This window comes from Micrasema longulum, unplaced genomic scaffold (genome assembly GCF_059751315.1).
Source record: "Micrasema longulum isolate JH-2025_06_02 unplaced genomic scaffold, ASM5975131v1 h1tg002835l, whole genome shotgun sequence".
Classification (NCBI taxonomy): Eukaryota; Metazoa; Arthropoda; class Insecta; order Trichoptera; family Brachycentridae; genus Micrasema; species Micrasema longulum.
The window spans coordinates 17,739-38,341 of NW_028279959.1; the positions used below are offsets into that span (position 1 = coordinate 17,739).

At 33.4% G+C, this 20,603-nt stretch overlaps 2 protein-coding genes across 3 annotated transcripts; one reads left to right on the forward strand and one right to left on the reverse strand.

Annotated features, from left to right (window-relative positions):
• Window positions 1-217: 217 nt before the first annotated feature.
• On the reverse strand, window positions 218-1,410 carry LOC148271494 (peptidyl-prolyl cis-trans isomerase). The gene is made up of 2 exons (XM_088241325.1): window positions 1,268-1,410; window positions 218-878 (listed from the first exon to the last, which is right to left on the reverse strand). The coding sequence occupies exons 1-2, from the start codon at window positions 1,334-1,336 to the stop codon at window positions 453-455; spliced, it is 495 nt and encodes a 164-aa protein (XP_088097451.1). The 5' UTR covers window positions 1,337-1,410; the 3' UTR covers window positions 218-452.
• Window positions 1,411-5,928: 4,518 nt separating this feature from the next.
• Window positions 5,929-20,336, forward strand: LOC148271495 (cell division cycle and apoptosis regulator protein 1-like). Of its 2 annotated transcripts, XM_088241326.1 has the most exons (14): window positions 5,929-6,840; window positions 8,754-8,923; window positions 9,520-9,745; window positions 10,409-10,698; window positions 11,299-11,479; window positions 11,729-11,855; window positions 12,018-12,175; window positions 12,907-13,098; window positions 15,978-16,214; window positions 16,390-16,655; window positions 17,583-17,776; window positions 18,392-18,630; window positions 19,215-19,330; window positions 20,025-20,336. In XM_088241326.1, exons 1-14 carry the CDS (start codon window positions 6,079-6,081, stop codon window positions 20,095-20,097), a joined length of 3,231 nt encoding a protein of 1,076 aa, XP_088097452.1. In that variant the 5' UTR covers window positions 5,929-6,078; the 3' UTR covers window positions 20,098-20,336. The 2 variants fall into 2 exon arrangements, with proteins under 2 accessions (XP_088097452.1, XP_088097454.1); XM_088241328.1 differs by lacking the exon at window positions 11,299-11,479.
• The last annotated feature ends 267 nt before the right edge of the window (window positions 20,337-20,603 follow it).

Genomic DNA, 20,603 nt, shown 5'->3' on the forward strand with positions numbered 1-20,603 from the left:
CAAATTATATGCTAATAAAATCTTAGTCCAAACTCTAAAAGTTCCATATTATGCACAATTTACACATTTCATTTACAAGAATACGACTCACACACGCTCACATCTTTAACATACAGAACTCGCGGATCAAGTTTTTTTTTTAAATCATACACTCACGTAACTTACAAATAAGGATAACACAGACAACCGACATAATATATAAATAAAAACGCCCATGTTGACTTTGTTTCTTTATTTTAAAAGGAAGAGAACATGATTTGATATTTATTACTAAATATTACTGAACAATCTTAATAAAAGGGGTACCTCGCTACATGAGAATGGAATGACGTAAGGCAAAAATAATATAAATGCGTTAAAACATTCTTCATACGCGATGTTAGAAAAACAAAGGAAGGTATTCGTGGTGTTATGTATACTTATATATTTTTGGTAGAACGAAGATTTGAAAATTAGAGCTGGCCTGAGTCAGCGACGCCGATTTTCTTGGTCGTTCTACCCGGCTGTGTTCCGTAAGATTCGATCTTCTTTACAACATCCATCCCTTCCACTACTTCTCCGAACACGACGTGCTTCTTGTCCAACCAGGTGGTCTTGGCGGTGGTGATGAAGAACTGGGATCCGTTGGTATTGGGGCCGGCGTTGGCCATGGACATGATTCCGGGGCCGGTGTGCTTCAGCGTGAAGTTCTCATCCTCGAACTTCTCGCCATAGATGGACTTGCCACCGGTGCCGTTGTGGTTGGTGAAGTCTCCACCCTGGCACATGAAGTTGGGGATGACTCTGTGGAAGGTGGATCCCTTGTAGCCGAAGCCCTTCTCGCCCGTGCAGAGAGCGCGGAAGTTTTCCGCTGTCTTCGGCACGACGTCGGAGCGCAACTGGTAAAAACGAAACGAAGTTATTATAACACGAAGATACTATTTGAAAATCGGGAAATTTTTGTTTAATGCGTGAAATAAATAATAAAATACAGGTCTCGATACGCCGTCATTCCTACGGTGCGAGCAAAGGGTTTTTTAAGATCGCGAATAGCCTTAGTATTCGCCGCACGTGGACGGTCTTCAAAATAAAAATTTGCTGTCTCATTACGTGACCAATAACATTTATGGAACAAAAAAATACCTTACAAATAGGTTATAATTACAAATTGAATTCGATGGAGATAATTAATTAGTCGGGAGACACAATAGCGTGACCGGCGTGTGAATCGAATGGGCGAAATAGTTTTTGACAGAGTACACAGAAAGTAAAATATATAGCCGATTACCTCGATTACGATCCTTCCGACGGGCGCACCATCTGCTGTCATGTCGAAAAACACACGGGGCAAGACCATTTTGCTAGCAAATTCGCGAAATGTATTGACACTAAAAGTATACCGGTTGCCGGTAACAATGGCGGCCGCGCTCTGGGAAGAAACAGAACGCGCTTGTCGAGCAAGCACTGCTAGAGCCATTGCACAGGAAATGGCGAATTGTTACTGCGGAAGTCAAATAAAAGGTTAGGCCATACAAAAAGTTTATCACACAAAAGGCGGGTTATTTAAGATTTGAAATAATAGTTTTAACTTTCATAGTATAATTCATTTAATATTAATCAATGACATTCCCCACAAAACGAATAAATTTAATCTTAAATACATGTAATTGTATGTCCATGCTCAAATAACACAAAAAGTCATCAGCAAAATTTCTACTAAAACTCAGAATTCATTTTACTTACTCGCTTCCTTCACAAAATAAATACATGAACAAAACAGGACCTGATAGTGGTAACCCTTAAGTGCTCAATGATATAAGGTATTATAGTTAATAATATTATGTATCTAAACGAAACGAACCTTATCTGCATATTAAAAACATATTAAAACATTACATATTTTTAAACGGTTTTCAATAATAGGGATTTTACTTTACAAGCTATTTTGTTATGTAACACAATCATAAGAAATGTGTAGATGATTTGTATGTATATTCAATTCATAGATACAATAAAGCAGATATTTTCTTTATACCTACAATTATGAAGTATGCAGAATAATTATTATATCTAATTTTCAAATCTCACGTCACTCTACTTCCAAGGCACCGCCATGCCACCGCTCCAACCAAAGTACGTAGGTATAATGTTATTTTTAAACGCATAGCGAAACGTGTTTTCAACGTTTTCGTGTGATTCAGAAATATGACTGACATCTTTGGCATTTAGTTTTAATAAATTGCAGTGGTCCTCACAAAAAAGGAATTTTTGATCGTATAAAAAATTAATTTCTGAAATTGGTAGATTGAAATTTTCTCACTCTAAAGAAATACAAAAAAAATGCCAGAGCCTTATTGGTGAATAATAAATATATTTTCATTTCATTTTATCGACGAACTTTATGTTATTTATTTTGTATATACTTTTACATTATATTTATTTTCTCTTTTTTCAAAATAAACTAATCCGGGGTTACTCCGAGTAAATCCGTTTGGGATATGATTTTGAAGACAGCAGGGCTGGTATTCTGAACGGAATTGCACGCGAAGAGATCGCTCTGTTAGCGTGTATTTAGTAAGTAAATACGCGATAGAAATGCGTTTTCTACGCGCGCTTTTGCTTTCAGAATACCACCCCTGGTTATTATTGAAAAACCTTCATTTTCATATGTTTTTTTATAACAATTTGAGTTTTGAACGAACGATTTGGAGTGGCCTTACACGTCAAGTAAATATATGCTTTTTTGGCATTGTATTTAGTATATAAAAAACTATAATTGTCGTAAAATTTGGTTTTACTTGTGAATATTGTATTTTTTTAAATGGGTCTTGTTTTCTTAAAATAACTCTTACAGGGTTTGTTAATTTTACAAAGTTCCCGAAAAAATAGTAAAGTGCTTCGTCGTTACTCAGATAGTAATTTAAACTTGCCTCAAGCTTGTTTCAAGTTTGAAGTATCAAGAGTTCAAGCTTGACCCAAGTTTGAGATTGCAACTCTGTAAACTTGAGGCAAGTTTAAAGCAAACTTCCTAGTTACCATCCAACAAACTTGTATGTTTGTTTTTTACAAAAAAACAAACTTGCATGATGTTTGTTGTTTACAAAAAAAACAAACATCATGCAAGTTTGGATTTATTTAGCAAAAAAAAACAAAAAACAATAACAAAAACTACAAAAAAAAACAAAAAAATAGAGAAAAACAAAAAAAAAAACGAAACAAAAAAGAAAAAAAAAACAAAACACGAAGCTTCTAAATAATATTAATATTAAATAAAAGATCTTGTTATTATTACTCAGTATATTTATTTTGAATAAATAATAAAAATTACGGGCTATTTTCGCCAAGAAAGTCAGATGATGTGATGTCAAATAATTCATGTCAATTGACTGGAGATCAGAGTCCGGTGAATTCTTTTGTCTCTCAACTCTGAAACAAATAAATAAAACTGTTTTATGACTTACTAGCTTTTCGACTAGCGGGATTTCTCAAGGTAAAAAGTATCCGATATTCAAATCAAAATTTGTTGCAACAAAGGGAAAACATTTTGGGAAGGAAATATGGAAGTCTAGTTATTTACTGGGCGTATGTACTGTCATTGGCTGGTTGAAGTAGCCACTTTACAAACTGTGTAACATTAAGCGTTGTGCCTATGTTTAAACATCTTCATTTCCTCAACTCTTCTATCTGTTAACTTTTGTGAAGTATAAGAGCCGGGGTTAAAGTATTGGTTTATTATATCGATATATTATCAACAGCCTTTCGTTCTGTAAATAAAACATAATTCAATCAATTCAATTCAATAATAGGATAATGTTTGTGATATTTAATAATTAATCAGTTAAAACTATTGTTAGGATTATGCAGTGGATGAGATATTAATATCATACTTACTTTTAAAGAGCTCTTGACAAGATGGTTTTGTCGAGTGACAGTGCAACAAAAACTCATTTTTAATGTTTTTTCCTCAGTGGCATATCAATAGTTTATCCTTTAAACTAAGTAATAATACTTCGACAATATTAAAAGTATTAAAATTGCCGGAAAAACGTCCAATGATAAATGCGTAATTAAAGAACCGCGCATTATTAATGACATGTAACCCACGGACAAAAACGGTGAAATATATCATTTTTCCATAACTTTGATAGTATTGCCAATCTGAATGTTGTTTGGAACTAACCACTTTTTTGGATATTTGTCATGCACTAATTTAATTCGGTGGCCTTCGTGGTGTAGTGGTTAAGACATTTGGCTCACACATGGAAGGTTCTGGGTTCGATTCCTGGTGAGAACACAAAAATTAAATGTGATTTTTCTTAAGGCTAGGTGTACCGTGCTGTAATTCACCACTGTGATTGGGCCTCACGGCCTGTTGTGGTGCTAAAAAAAAATCGGCCTGGTAGAAAAGTCCTGGGATTAAATATAACAATTTAAATATAAAAAAATAAAAAAAGGAATTATCTCCATAGTTTTATGTACATGGCAATGTGTTGATCATCACTATATGACTTTCGGATTGTGAAATACCATTCTTGACATTTCTAAAACATTACTCAATATCACATGATATCACATGATATTGAGTAATGTTTTAGGTTTTAGAGGTATCACAGAAGACGATTTTTTTAATGCGAGGAGGTATCTATTACCTTCATACTACATTCAAAATCAGGCACCTTGAACAGAAAAAAATAGATAAATATCACATACTACGAATACCAATAAAACATGTGAAATGGACTAAGAAAAATTAAGCGTATTTTCAAATCAACATGGAGATTGTGTGTTGAAATATTTCCATACATAAATTTTATAGATTTTTTTTTTAATATGTCTACTCAAAAACGCGACATGTTCGACCTTGTCAATTGTGACGTCAAGATTCGTCACGATGTTATATTTAAATTTAAATGATCATAAACAAAGTTCAAAATTTGATCGAATCGCGACGGATTAGGAGCGTGAGCAATGCAATGAACCGTTTTTGCGTCCATTCGAAATTGTTAATTTGAAATATTTTTATGCTTTTAGAAGCACAAAACAATTTTTTGGTCAACAATATTTCATAGGCCCTTATTATTTTTTTATTTTTTAAACACATGATATTTCCCTATTACCCACCGAAGAATGATGCGGTATGTCAAGAAAGTATATCTGAGAGACCATATCAAAGAAGTAAATTGAGTTCTCGAAGAGTTGTTTTGTTTTGACTGTAATTTTTTGTAAAATTATTCATAACGTTCAACCATTTAATTACACTACCCGCCAAACCAACATTACTTCATTAGTAAATTTTAAATGTAGGTATGGTTAATTATTTGAAACTATGTAATTATTTAAAACATAAAATAAATCGTCACGCCATTTCCCCGTAGGAGTAGTTAGAGATGATAAAATTCAACACCACGCCGTATTTGCATTCAGACCGCATTTTTTTCGTTTTTACTTATTATCATGCACGTATGCTAGTTATTTTAATTTTTCAGAAGTCTGTCTCTAAGCGTTTCTTGGATTTGATCGTGCCGTCTTTCTTAGTTTTCTCGTTTTATGCATCCATCAAATATAGCGTGGTCAATATTTTTGGTCATTTTTTCTCGGTCCATTACTCTACATGTCCAAACTAACGCAACGTAGCACCCCTTTTTTAACTTTGTCGATAATTCTTGGATTAGCTCAGCATACTGCACAAATCTCGACATTAGTGCGCAACTATCATACATTTCATACTTCACTTCCATACAAAAACGTCAGTACCAGGACCCCACTGTAAATAGCTTATTTTGCCTCTTGTGGCAAACATGAAATAAATTTTGAATTTTTAATATTCGTTGGCTCCATAAACAAAAAGTCACTTTTTTTTCAGTACTTACTTAAGACTGTATAATTTCTTTTTATAATAGGTCCACAAGCAAAATTTGACTCCTGTTTCCGGATCCGGAAACGGCCATTACATTTCGCGTTCGTTTGTTACTTGTTATTGTTAGATAATCTTGACAATTTAGCATTCGCCGGTAATTTTTGATAGCTTTCAAATGAAATTGTTTGACATCACCGCAACGCCTTCGTAATTGATAAAGAATTGGTATTTTAATTTGAACTATGAGTAACATGCAGCAGTATGGAGCTTCTAAAAATCCGCCATGGGCCAGAAATTCTGCGGTCCAGTCGATACCTGGTATGCAACAACAGCAGATTTTGGGTCAAAACAGCATCGGAGGTTTATCCCAGCCCGGAATGATGCAGTACCAGCAATCGCAGTCCGTTTATCAGCCAAACATTCTGCAACAACAAAATATGGCTTTGGGAATGCAAATGCAACCGAACAGTGTCGGTATGTCGCCTCTCAACCAAGGGCAGATGTTTTCACAATCGGGAGTAGTAACCTATCCCACTCCGCGCGCTTTAAACCCCAACGCTTTTACCAATACCGCGACTGTCAATCAGAGCCAAGGTGCAAACAATAATCCTCCCAAACAAAGAGTCTTCACTGGAACAGTGACCAAGGCTCACAATGATTTTGGCTTCGTAGACGAAGATGTGTTCTTCCAAACTAGCGCGTGTGTTAAAGGGTCTCATCCGGTCGTCGGTGACCGGGTTCTTGTGGAGGCCTCATTTAATAGTAATATGCCGTTCAAGTGGAATGCTACCCGAATACAAGTGTTACCAACTAATAAGGGGGCTCCGGCTTCTAGGGATTCTGGGAAAAAATCATTCGATATGGCCAACAGTGGCTACAACGCTGTCCCGCCCCCGAGTGATGCTCACAATGGAAGTTTTTCCAACTTATCACGGGGGAACAGAGACAGGAAACAAAATCCCCGAGTTGACCACGGCAGACCGAGAAGCGATGCTCCTAGAAAGGTTGTTTTGCAAATACTAAATACTATTGTTTTTGTATTGTACTACATACTATTGTTTTGCAAATACTATGGTTTTGCAAATACTAAATCCAGTTAATTTAATTAAATTCAATTTAATTCATTTAAATTAAATTATAATACCATTTTATACTGTACTGTTGGCCATCAGTGCGATTTTCATCGATTTATTCATGAAAAATGTTTTAAAAAATCTTACCTACATAAATGACACAGTACGAATCCTTTTCTTTCATAAAAAATATTAAGGCCTCTGTATCCTGTCTCCTATTCAATCTCTAGTACTAAATTTTGTGTTGTCTGTTGATATCGCACGAACTTGCAGTTTATTTTTGAAGCTTGTAAAATGCAGTGTGCGATAATATTGAATGAAGAACTTCAGCCCTATGGGAAATTGGATTCGAAAAATGTTTTCTTGCACAGTTAAAATTAGAGCATTAAATTGTACTGCAAAGTTTCTTGAAAATGTACAAAAAAAATTGGAATAAATATTTTAATAAAAACGCACTACTTTGAACAACGTCACTGGTTCATATAAACCAACCGATGATATGAGAGCTGTGAAGGATATCCGGTTTGCTTACCGTAAACGAACCAATCGAGAGATCTGACAGAAGAACCTCTGACGTCACACGTGGAGTTATTTCCGAAATACAAAACTTAAAAAAATGGTAGCGCTGATAATACGATACATTAAAATAATTTAAAAAAAATCTGGTTTAGGTTAATATTCTCTTAACAAATAAATATAATATAAAAAAATCTGAACTTCCTCATTGTCTATAATATACATTATTGTATTTACTACATCCTAAGACTAAACTGTAAATAATTTGTAATTTGAAATGAAATGAATACATCAATAATAATCCTCGCACCCTCAATTTTAGATCCATATCTGCACGATTTTACAAAGCAGCATTTTATTTATGATTGTGTAGTCACGCTTCCAATGTATCGATGAGGAAGTTCAGTCTTTTTTTATTTCTACATATCATATTATCAGCGCTATGATGTTTTAAAGTTTTGTATTTCTGAAATAACTCCGCATGTGACGTAAGAGGTTCTTCTCTGTCATTTCTTCCGATTGATTCGTTTACGGTAAGCAATCCTGATATCCTTCACAGCTCTTGTATCATCGGTTGGTTTATATGAACCAGTGACGTCGTTCAAAGTAGTACAAATTTCCTGTTGGGGTGAAGTTCCTCATTCTCTGGAGTTGTAAAATAGTATATTTTGTTCAGGGAAGAAGCCTGTTATTATTTGTTAAATTGTGTTGAAATTTTTTGTTACAATTTCTAACCGATTAAATAATATCATGGTCCCAACCCGTTCATTTCCATAAATAATTGTTAGTAATGACCCCATCATAGTCTTATGTGTAAACTACCTTATTTATTTATTTTTGAATGGCCTAAGCCAATTTGCACAGTTTACATACAGGTTATTTGGACAAAAAATAATGTATAAATATATAAAAAAAGTGAGTGAATAGTAATAGAGCCCACATAAGAATATGTTTATGTGTGCCCTACTTCAAGATTCAAATAATAATAAAAAAATAATAGTGAATAATAGAAAACAATTTACAAAAATGCCCCTTCATTTTCATCAACCAAACACAAATAGAGCCCACATAAGAATATGTTTATGTGTGGCCCCTACTTCAAGATTCAAATAATAAAAAAAAATAATAGTGAATAATAAAAAACAATTTACAAAAATGCCCCATTATTTTCGTCAACCAAACACAAATAAAGTTTACTATGTTTTATGACTTCACTTGCACAAAAAGTATTTTTCACTGCTGTAAGAACCATTAGATTTTCAATAGCTGTATATTTATAAATATAATTTTGCAAATGTAAATTGAACTACTTGCTCTATACATTTCAGATTGAAAATATCAACCGTAGGAAGCTTAATGACAGAGAAAAGGACAAAATCTCTGCGGAAATGTCTCCAAATGCAAAGAAAGAGAAGACCCGAAGTCCTTCTAAACAGAGGAAAAGAACCAGACCCGTTGCCAGATATTTGGTACAAGTTCCTAAAATAGCCCTTGATATGTGAGTGTTTGATAATTCCTAGTCTTTTGATGGTAAAAAGAACTGAGCTTAAATCATAATTTTAAGATAAATTACTTTAAAGTTGATAAGTTAATTAAAAAAAAACCTCTTTCCGTCACAGTACCAACAATTATTTAGCTGGGTTAATGAAACTTCAAAGAAATATTAATTACCAGATGTACTACAAATTTTAAAAGGAAATATGACAAAAGTTTGTTACCAAAGAGATATTAGATTAGGTTTACTTAGGAAAGTGAGCGTACAGTAGGGCTTTGATTTTCTTATTTCATCATCGAGCTATGTTTGCCAAAACACCGTAACTGTCAATTTTTTTTTATGAGAGAATTCTTCCTCTCAATAAACAGGGAATGCACTGAGAATCAAACTGTTTTGACTACATATTTTATTGATGTTAATGAATTAAATTTTGAAACAAAACTTCTCGAAGTATATTCACTAATAATTAAGAAGAAAAAATATTATCTCGTAAAATATTGCTCCTGTCGGTTTTGATGTCTTCGCGATTATGGCTCGATATCTAAGCTGTTAAGCTATTTTGGATCAAACATGAATTATTTTTGATTACTGTTTTTTAGCCCTGAAGCAGATGTACTAGAAATAAGAAGGCGCTACGTAAACCTGTATATTCCTTCTGACTTTTTTAATACCCAGTTCCGTTGGATTGATGCTTTTCCTCCTAATTCTCCGTTTGCCCTCGATAAACCGTGCTACTTCCACGTGATGCCCAAGGAAGTGGATAATCCCATCACTAATGATACAGTTTTGGAGCCAACTGATGTGGATTACTTGTTCAGTGCCAAGGTAAATAGTTTTATTTCTCTTTTTAATTACAAAGCTATAACTGTTTAAGTCATTTTTATTAAAAAAGGTTTTTTTTTTTACTCTGCCACTCTTCATATTCTTAAGGATATTAACTTTCCTTTTTTTTATATAATAAATATTTGTGTTCTTACGATTTATCCAAATATTTCAATTTTGTCACAATTTCCAACGAGTTGTAAATAACTCACTATTAGAAACTGGGAATCAAATTGGGACAGACTGGGGTTCGAACCTCAGACCTCTGATCCGTGAGTCAGAAACACTAGCCCCGGGACCACAACCTGGTTTAGTTTTATGATTTATTATTTTGAGCTTCAGGTTTCGGGAAATTGAATAAACTGACATTATAATGATGTTTTCTTATCAAAATTGTTGTTTTTTAAAAATATTTATATTACTAAGTAGTTAAACATCATGGTTGTTTAGATAATATGCACTATTTTCATCCAATAATGTTTTATTCTTAAATACCCAAAAAATAAATCATTTATCAAACATTGATCACCACGTTGTTTTTATTTCGCAACTATCGAAAATCGAAATGCTGAAATTTCACAATGTCGGCTAATTTATAATTATATAGTTCTCTATTAAATTAGTGTCGAGTCTCAATGAATAATAATTATGTTTGTTTTTTTCCAGGTTATGTTATTAAGTATGCCCTCTCTTGAAGAAGTGTATCGCAAATGTTGCGCTCTAGCAACTGAAGAGAAGTCCAAAGATCAATATGAGAGGGAATTTATTCACCCGACTCGGTTAATAAATTTTTTGGTCGGATTACGGGGGAAGAACGAAACAATGGCTATAGGTGGCCCGTGGAGTCCGTCTATGGATGGTCCTAACCCAGAATCGGATCCCACAGTCTTAATAAAGACTGCGATAAGGACTTGTAAAGCCCATACAGGAATTGATTTGTCTAATTGTACACAATGGTAAGTATCTGTGTTCTGTCAAATTGTCTTTATTTTTACTTAAATAGTTAAATGTCGCATACTGTCAATTCTAGATTTTATTTATATATTTAGTTAGACCAAGCTTACAATTTAGAAATTAAAAACTTGATTTTTCATAAAGGCGACAATAATGAATTATATTGGAAATTATCTTTCCATTCTTATGAATATTTTAATATTTTTTGTCATTCTATTGATTAGCAGAAACGTAACTGCTTAGTATGTATTAGTTATGTTCATTTACTAAAGAAAAACTATCTTTGTAATAGTTTATACTCAATTGTCTTTCAGACTGTTTTATTATTCTTTTTTATAGATATATTTGTGTTTCTCTTATGTGACGCATCTCAAGTTATGAGATGAGAGTGGCAGATAAACGTATTTTACGCTTACGTCAGCGTGATACGATATACTTGTTTGTTGTTATTGACTCAGTGCGAGTATTCTATAGTGGGAGGAGTGTATATTCCGAGATGCGGTATTTGTAGTAGGGATGTAGCGAGCCGCTCGAGCTCGTGTTGTGTGTGTTGTGTGTTGGCGCGGCCCGGCAGTAATGATTGTTGCTTCCCCATCACGCAGGTACCGCTTTGTGGAGCTCTACTACCGCAGAGGAGAGACGGCGAGGAGAGGGCGGGTGGTGCCGGCGCGAGTAGAGACCGTGGTGATATATGTTCCCGACGTGTGGAGCTGCCTACCCACACGCCTGGAGTGGGACGCCCTCCGCCCGCGCTATGCAGCCCCCAAGCCCCCGGCTGACCAGGCACTGACACTCACTGTTTGTATTCACTACTCAGGACCCAGACCCAGAGGGAAGCCGAAGCTACAACTAGCCAGAAACTACTTGTCAACCCGCTTCGCCCTTTCAATCTCTTACCTTATATTTACTTATACTGTACTGTTGTGAATGATCTCGCGCTTGTTGGCTTAACTCACCGTTAATGCAGAATGTGATGACTTTTACCGTCGAGTTCCACCAGCGCTGTTCTTCATTTATGTTTCATATTTTCAGACGGAAAAAACTATCGTGCCAGACGTTGACAAAAAAGAACCCACTCTCTACTCCGAGCTGGATCCTAAAACCATGTCTGTCGCCGATCTTCGAAAGGAACTGTGGGCCAGGAATATAAGCAACAAAGGTATGTGTGATTTGATCTCGGAAGATGATCTTGTAATCGTGGGTCAGCCATGTTTAAACGAAATTAGATTTGTCTTCAAATATTTCAATAAGAGTAAAACCTTTCCCTGTCAATTTGTTCTAGTTTACCCAAAATATTTTATTTTGCATCTTTCATTTACAGGTCTGAAGTCTCAACTGGTAGCACGACTGAACAAGGTCCTGGCGAGAGAAGAAGCTGTAGATAAGTCCGGAGTAGAAATGGACGCGGAAGAAGATGGAGACATGGAACCCACTGAAGTCATCACTATAGAAGATGAACCCGTTACAGAAGAACTCAAGGTAATGTTTTGCCTGATCAAGATCAATCTAAATTTACTTAACTTATTTGAGAATAAAATTAACCACTAAGGTTTATGATTGTTTTTACTCAGCACTAGTTATATGTATGTGTAAATTATGAACTAAATATAAAATAACGTTAGTTGCCGAGGAAAGGAATGAGTGGAGTTCCGAGTGGTGCCAGTATGGTACAAGGTGGGGTTTGTTTTAGGGAAAATACTGCTAGTAAAGGTATTATTATATTCATTTAGGTATCGAAGACATTTCATATAAGTTATAAGAAATAAAATGCAATATCTATGAAGATCTCTCCCACTGTCTTGTTGCAATATTAGTGCGTTTGTGTATTGTAATTGTCATTTTAAATAACTTTTATATGTTTTACACATATTTGTGAAGACAACATTTTTTTTCAGTTAAATTATAAAATATTGAAAGTGATTCAAAGTTAGTAGTATAAATCATGATAATGAGTTAGTAACTTTGAAACCGGTTAAATGGTTTATACAAATTTAAAAACACAAAGTGAAAAATGTTTTTGATATTCAAAATATTTATATGCTTTTTCCACATGTCAAAATTTAAATACTATATCTCGCTCGCTCAGGCGAAGATGACTCGGTGGTTCCACAACACTTCATATTGGCTCCATACAGACGTTATCTTAATAGCTAATATTGAATACCCTGTGTAATATGGTTTCTAATTAGTAAAGTATTGTGTTTCTTCAGGATGAAGACAAGCAGAAACAGTTGGAGAAAGAAAAGCAGATAAAAAAGGCACTCGCGTCCATTCCAGAATCCCCCCACCTGCTAGTTCACCCCTCTCGTACAGCCAAGTCTGGGAAGTTCGACTGTACCGTCATGACTCTCTCCCTACTGTTGGATTACAGGCAAGAGGATTCCAAAGAACATTCCTTTGAGGTAAAAAATAGTTCCTGATTTAATTATTGGATAGCATAAAAAAGTCTTGACACATTTAGGAAGAATCACGGGGTATTTTAAGAGGACTGAAATTTGTTGTTTACGTTTTAAAGAATTCTATATTATGATTACAATGCAGAAAGTTTTTAAAAGTGGCAGTGGAAAGATTTTTGCACATATGTACCTGCCGTGAAGAAAGCCTTTAAATAACCTTGGAAAAAGAGTAGCCACTGGTGACGGGTACAGTTTTTCGGATTGTTTGAAAGATGCCATATAAAATAAAACATTGCTAACTTCAAGGGAAAAATTATAATATTTTGAGTTTGTCCAGATGTTTGAAGACAAAAGACTGGATAAATTAATCCAGCCAATGACAGGTTATAAGCCCTATAAATTCCTAGACTTAGGTATTTCCTTCTCTAAAATGTTCTCCATCTCTGTTTATATTTCTTGCAATATTTTGTAACATTTTTTTATTGTAAAACTTCAGTTTCTCGCATTGCATTTGACATTAAAGAATCAAATACATAATTTCATTTAATAATTAAAATAAAAGCATTTATTATTTATTTAATTACTGACCGTTTTCTGAACTAGACAATACATCATCCTTTTTAATAGACTGAGTTTTTCTACTGACATTTTTTGGTGGAACTCCATTTTAATTATAATAATAAAAATACAGTAAAACCCACGTTTTACGTTTTTCAAGGGAGCAACAAAAAACTGTAAAACTGAGGAAAACCTTAAAGTGAGGAAATGAAAATTTTTGCTAAAAAATGAAATTTCTTTAAAATATAATTATTGTACTAGACGATTTACTGCAGAAAAATTGTAAGAACTCTCATAATTGGGGATTATTCATATTAACCAATGATTTAATTAAAAATATTTTGTATTTTTGAAAAAGTACATGTTTAATTAATTTTTTCTAGGTACTTAACCTAAAACCATCACTATTTTTTCCCTAAATATTGGGAAATTTTATTTATATAGTATCATTTTTTTTAGTATGGCACCACAAAATTTCAACTGTCATTTACATCATGGCAATTTCACACTTTTATGATAACTGTTCAAAATATCTCCTTTTCACATTATGTTTCATCAAATAATATTTCTATTGACAATTTTTTAAACTTTCTGCATCGTAATTTATTGATGTAAAGACTTTTTTTCTTCCTAAACATGCGTCAACTGCATGTCACTATTTAGTAAAACGTCTGACACGTAAAAAATTAGACACTTAAACAAAATGGTCAATTACACTGCACTTACTTTAAATTTAGTTTGAGACAATAATTTACACACTTTCTTAATTACCTCGATTTTATTCTCCATTCACGCGGCGGCGCGCGGCTCGTCTTTTGACAGATCGAATGAGTTATGAAAAAATTTCGACGTAAAACCGGGGTTTGAAAAATGTAAAAAACGTTAATTGGGGGGAATATTTGAATGATAATTTATTATGTAAATAAAAGACGAGTGATACTTTAATCCACAAATTTGGAATATCCAGTGACCGGTCTCATCGCTTTTGCGACATCTTCGAGACTGGTCTCGAATTTTATTTATTTATATAATAAATTACAATGAACTTCCATCAAGAATTTTCACTAACAAACTTAAATGTTTTGAATGATACCGTATTGAAAAAAATGGGATGGAAATATTTCGACGTAAAAAGTGGGAAAACGTAAAATTGAGGAACATAAAAACGAGATTTTACTTGTACATATTTAATTTTATTCCACATTTATTTATATTCTTTACCGTGACGTAATCATGACCGACATCGTCAGACTAGTGGAAGAGACAAATTTCTATGCTGTATACAAGTGCAAGCAGGGATTATAAATCTTGATTTGTTTATAACATAGAAATTTGTTTAGTCTCCCACCAGTCTGACGATGTCGGTCTCAACAAAACCCGGTCACTAACAAAAATTAAAAATAATAGTGAAATAAAATTATATTGGTATTTTTATTATTATAATTAAACATGCTTCTTTATCAAGATGTAATTGAGAATTGAATATACAGTGAAACCTAATTTTTACATTCCTCAATTCCCCGCTTTTTGTGCTGAAATGTTTAGGTTCCATTTTTTTCCATACATTCTCATTAAAATATTCCCCCAATTAACGTTTTTTACATTTTTCATAACCCCGGTTTTACATTGCAAATTTTTCAAAACTCATTCAATCTGTCAAAAGACACCGAGTTGCGCGCCGCATGAATGAAGAATAAAATCGAGGTAAATAAAAAAATGTGTAAATTATTGTCTCACTAAATTCAAAGTAGGTGCATAGTGTAATTGGCCATTTTGTTTAGGTGTCTAATTTTGACATTTTACTAAATTGTGACATGCAGTTGACACATGTTTAGGAATAATAAAGTCTTTACATCAACAAATTACGATGCGCAAAGTTTAAAAAATCGGCAATAGAAATATTATTTGAAGTTTTAAACATCATATGGAAAGAAGATAGTTTAAACAGTTATTATAAAATAATTTCATTGATAGGAATATTTGTATGAAAATGTATGATAAAAATGGGACCTTAACATTTCAGTGTAAAATGCGGGAAAACATAAATAATATTATTATGGTATATATCTGCAAACAGTCGACTGAAGTTTTCTTACTTCATGATATTGTGGGGACCAAAGTATTTGTTGAAGTGGGAATGTGAAAATTCAAAATTTAACAAGGATTACTTAGCTTAATTATAAGCTAATTTAAAAATAATTTTACTGCCAATCTCCTACTTATCTGACTGATTTTTGTTTTTTTTTTTAGCTAGTAATTATTTTTTTGATAATACCCCATCGGTGGCGGCTACGCAAATACATATCAATAAATGTTACATTTTTCAGGTATCATTGTTTGCTGAACTTTTCAACGAGATGTTGATGCGAGATTTTGGCTTCAACATATACAAAGCCCTTTATGTCCTGCCAGATAAACCAAAAGAGGAAAAGAAGGAGAAAGAAGACAAAAAAGACGATAAGAAGGAAAAGGAGGGAGATCCCAAGAAGGTGGGGGATAGTAAAGATAAGGATAAGAAATTAGATGATGAAAAAAAAACAGAAAGGAAAAAAGATGACAAGAAGGTAAACATACAAAAGATTAGTTTTATTTTAGCTCTGGTTTATGCCATGTATCTTTAGCGGTCTTGTAAATCAGATAGCATCGTAATGCCCATTATCTGAATGGAATGAATCAAATTTCATTTTCTCATATGAATGATGCACGATAAAAAAGTAATTAAAGTTTTTTTACCTCCAGGATGGTACACCTGTCGTTGAGGACGAGAACAGTATGGACAAGAGATCCATCTCCAGCGACAAGAAAGAAAAGAAGGAGAGACCCAAGCTGATCACTAAAGACGCACCGCTCTTGCTATCGTTTGTATACTTCGACACCACACACTGTGGTTATATATTCGAGAAAGATATGGAGGAACTACTCTATACTCTCGGGTTAAACCTCTCCCGAGCTCAAGTGCGCAGGCTCGTTGCCAAAGTGGTCACCCGAGACTCCTTCTATTATAGGTATTATATTATAATCTTACAATTTACTTACTTTTCAAAAACAATATGAAAACATTGATAACCGTAAAATTCACCATGTGGTTAGTCCAGTGACCACCGTGCTTTAAAGTCGATTACCAACATGACCAATATTTATTTAAAAATATGAATTTACACCACAATATTTCATAATCCATGGATCTGAAGAGTGACATCTTGCTTGTATGTCGAAAATGATTGAGATTTGCTTTAATGGTGAACCAATGCAGTGCTCTATGCTCCATTAGGTGTGGATATTGGAATGAGAATAATGGTATAAATCCGTTAATAAAAAATCGAGTACTTAACCATTGCGCAATTCTTTCTGTTAAACAACTACACATTTTATTATAAATTACTTAAGAAGCACTTCGAAGATGAAAAAAAACTTGCTCAACAGCTATGAAACTAAGACATATAACACTTACGTAACTAGTGGAGCCCGGGGTACACAACTCTATGGCAATAATATTGGATTCCTCGCATGAAGGCTGTCTTATAACTTCTATTAAATAGTATTAATGTTTTTTTTATTTATTTATTTATTTATTTTTGCACCACAACAGGCCAGGAGGCCCAATTAAAGTAGTGAATTACATCACAAAACACCCAGGCTTGAGAATAATCACATTTTAATTTTTGTGTTCTCACCGGGAATCGAACTCGGAACCTTTCGTGTGTTAGTCAAGCGTCTTGACCACTACACCACGGAGGCCGCCGTTTTTGTTGATATTTCTTGATAAAACTCCATAGTTCCAAAGACTGGTCTTGAAGATGCCCACTTCGGCAAAAGCGCTCTTTGGTCAAAATAATAAAAAGTAAAACTAAACCAAGAAGTTTCATTGATAAGTTTACTTATAATTTTATCATAATCTGTTAAATAGGCTTATCAAAATATATTTCTTTCAGAAATATTACCGACAAACCCAAAGAAGAAGAAGAAACAGATAAAGTACCCGAAACTGAAGCAGAAATGAAGGACACAGACCTATCTGAACTGGCTGCCGGGAATAAAAGGCTTTTACCGGTGTTCAAAAGTGAAGAAGCACAGAGTGATACGTCTGAACCACCAAAAAAGAAAGCTAAAATAGAGCAAAATGACAGTAAGTCTTATTTTTTCTCTGATCATTTCACGTCTCCCATAAGGAAAACATTTCAACTCAAGACAGCTTGAGGATGTAATTATTTTTCACTACAGATGTGTATTTTCACTAGAAATCTATGAAAAATGCAAAATATATAATATAATTTTCTAGCGCAGATTACAAAATCCTCTTGCTTGTATGTCATATTAAATCTAGGCTCAGATTAGTTGTCTATAAAGTAAAATCAAATTTTCTGTATGAAAAATTGAATATTCACATTACAAAGATAAATTGACATATTTAATTACAAGTTACTTACTAAGATGCTTCAAATTTCCCCACAAATTTACACATTACAGAAAATTTAGCTTTAATCCAATTGTTATTAAATTCCCATTGTTATCAGGGCCATGCGCCCTGGTGTGATCTTGCAATCACAGTAATACATCTATAGTGTTATTTCCGTGATCAGTCATAGCAAAGGTAATTTATTTCAATGTTAATTTTTTTTTTTTAATTGACACTTTATTAAAAAAAAAATTAGTTATAAACACTCGATTGGTCTTCTGTATTTCAATGTTTGTTTTATTTTAGTATATACATTTTTGAACGGTGTTTTTATTTCTTTTCTAGGTTTGATAGTGTCTTACAAGGGAGGGATCCTGGATGTTGAGAAATTGTTAATCCAATTAAAAAGGAGCGAACAAGCGCGGCTGGACACTGAGGCTCGGCTCGTGGAATTAAAGAGTGAGAATACTAAACTGTTGGAGAAACAAAACAAATCAGCGCAGGTCACAAATACACTCTCCAATGATTTAAGTGAAAGCAAATCCAAATTATCTGATGCGCAAACGCAGCTCACTAAAAGTTCGGTAAGTTTAAATTCTTAACTGTTCCATCCAATTATATAAAAGTAGGCTAAATGTTCCTAAAACGAATTAAATATCTTGTTATTAAAATTATCGTCATCGTTTCTCCATTTGCACTCAGTGATGCATAAGGCACTGCATTGCTACTCTAATGTGGAAGTTCAGTGGTTTTAAAAAAAATAAAATGAAGCTTTGAAACTAATCTCTGCTTGTTGTTTCCGCTAGAGCATGGCCACCGTAAGTCTCTACAAGAATTCTATATGCTTCAGTGGCCGATAAAAAAAAAAGTAATGCAGTAAAACTGACCGCAAGTAGTCTTTTTTTTACCAGAAATTTGACGTGTTTTTCTATGAAAAAAATATTTTGTTTACACTTCGGCGGAATAACATATACTGTAGTATTGCCCAATGTAAAAAAGCCATAACACCATCTATCAGGAAACAGCGGGAACTTATTTGAGTCACTGATAGTACAATTATGATTTTTAAAATGTGTTTTTTTGTTCTGTATACATGTATTTAAAAAAAATATTTAATTAAACTATGTAGTGTTTCTTGTTTTCTATCATTCTTATTCAATTCTTTCAGATATGCACAAAAATATTCTATAACGCTTTGAGAGACATTGAGATTAAAGTTCAATCTGTGATTCATACCAACCTGTATGAGGATTCTGAAGCCAAATCAAAAGTGGAATCTGCAAAGTAAGCTTCAACATTTAGTACATGTGTTCGTGCACAACTCTGGTAGTCTGGGAACATCCGTATTCATACTGTGATAGTAGTAGCTAGCTACACTAGCCACTAGCGGCCTAGCTCTAACTTTGTATTTTTGAGTCATAAAATTATATTTTTGAAAATAAATAAAAATATTTCCAATTTATCCAAATATTTAAATTTTTGGGCCCATTTTCAACGAGTTGTAAATGCATAACTCGCTATTGGTAAATGGAAATTAAGTTTTAGTAAAACAGGGTTTGAACCTCAGACTTCTGATCCGTGAGTTCGCAACACAACCACAACCCGGTTCAAGCCGATCTTAATTTAAATCACGCATACAACAAGGAATTTCACAGTTTCATGAATATTTTTGTTACAACAAAATTGTAATCATTAAACCTGAACATAAAACTTTTTCTGGTTTGATATGCGCAGCAATAAATTCATAGGTTCTTTTAATCAGTCTCGCTTAAAAATCGAGTGTAATATTTGCGCTCTGTTTTAGTCTTTGAACACCAAATAACTTGGGTTGTGAACACATTTGAGTCTGGGTAACACTAGTCGCTGTCTGCTTACCTAACTTCTTCTCAGGGAGGAAAGATCCGTGGGTCTATTAGTGATTTTTTATTTAAAAATGATAAAATGAACCTTTTCTTATGTATTTAATTTATTTTTCAAGAATTGAAGAAAACAAGAAAATAGAGGCCACAGAATCGGATAAAATGGATGCAGCTGCAAATTCCAATGTGTAGAAAACGTCAGATTACGATTAGTCAGTATTTAAGGATCTTATTATTAAGTATTTTTTAAAGTTATTTTTTATTATAAAATGCAGGAATCTGAGTGAAAGCACTGTGTTATGTGACAATTAAATTATTTTTCTAGAAAATCTTAATATTTTTTTCTGTATGTAATAATTTGGCCTATTTACTTAACACCTGTCAAAACTGTATTCCAATCTATGTGAGAAATAAAGCATTTTATGAATGAAGATTTATTTTTCTTATTAACCTACATAATTGTAACAGAGTGGGGTTCAAATATCATTACCATTCAAGTCATATATACAATTTTATCATTCTCACAGTACAAAAAATTTAAGCGTAGTTAATATAATATGTTCATCATAAAAAATTACTTCTTCGATATTATGGTATTATTAATTATGTTCATTTTGCGTTACATATGTATTTATAATAGTATTTTCTATGTGTGTGCATATTCAAATTATTTGGAAAGGATTTATTGTGGAATCAAT

What these genes read in the sequence shown, in the direction of transcription:
- LOC148271494 (XM_088241325.1), bottom strand. Translation starts at nt 1,336, where the DNA reads ATGGTCTTGCCCCGTGTGTTTTTCGACATGACAGCAGATGGTGCGCCC. An exon ending in TCGGAAGGATCGTAATCGAG is followed by an intron (nt 879 to 1,267) that starts GTAATCGGCTAT and finishes CGTTTTTACCAG; the next exon opens with TTGCGCTCCGACGTCGTGCC.
- LOC148271495 (XM_088241326.1), top strand. Translation starts at nt 6,079, where the DNA reads ATGAGTAACATGCAGCAGTATGGAGCTTCTAAAAATCCGCCATGGGCC. An exon ending in CCAAGCCCCCGGCTGACCAG is followed by an intron (nt 11,480 to 11,728) that starts GCACTGACACTC and finishes TCATATTTTCAG; the next exon opens with ACGGAAAAAACTATCGTGCC. An exon ending in CGCAGCTCACTAAAAGTTCG is followed by an intron (nt 18,631 to 19,214) that starts GTAAGTTTAAAT and finishes CAATTCTTTCAG; the next exon opens with ATATGCACAAAAATATTCTA.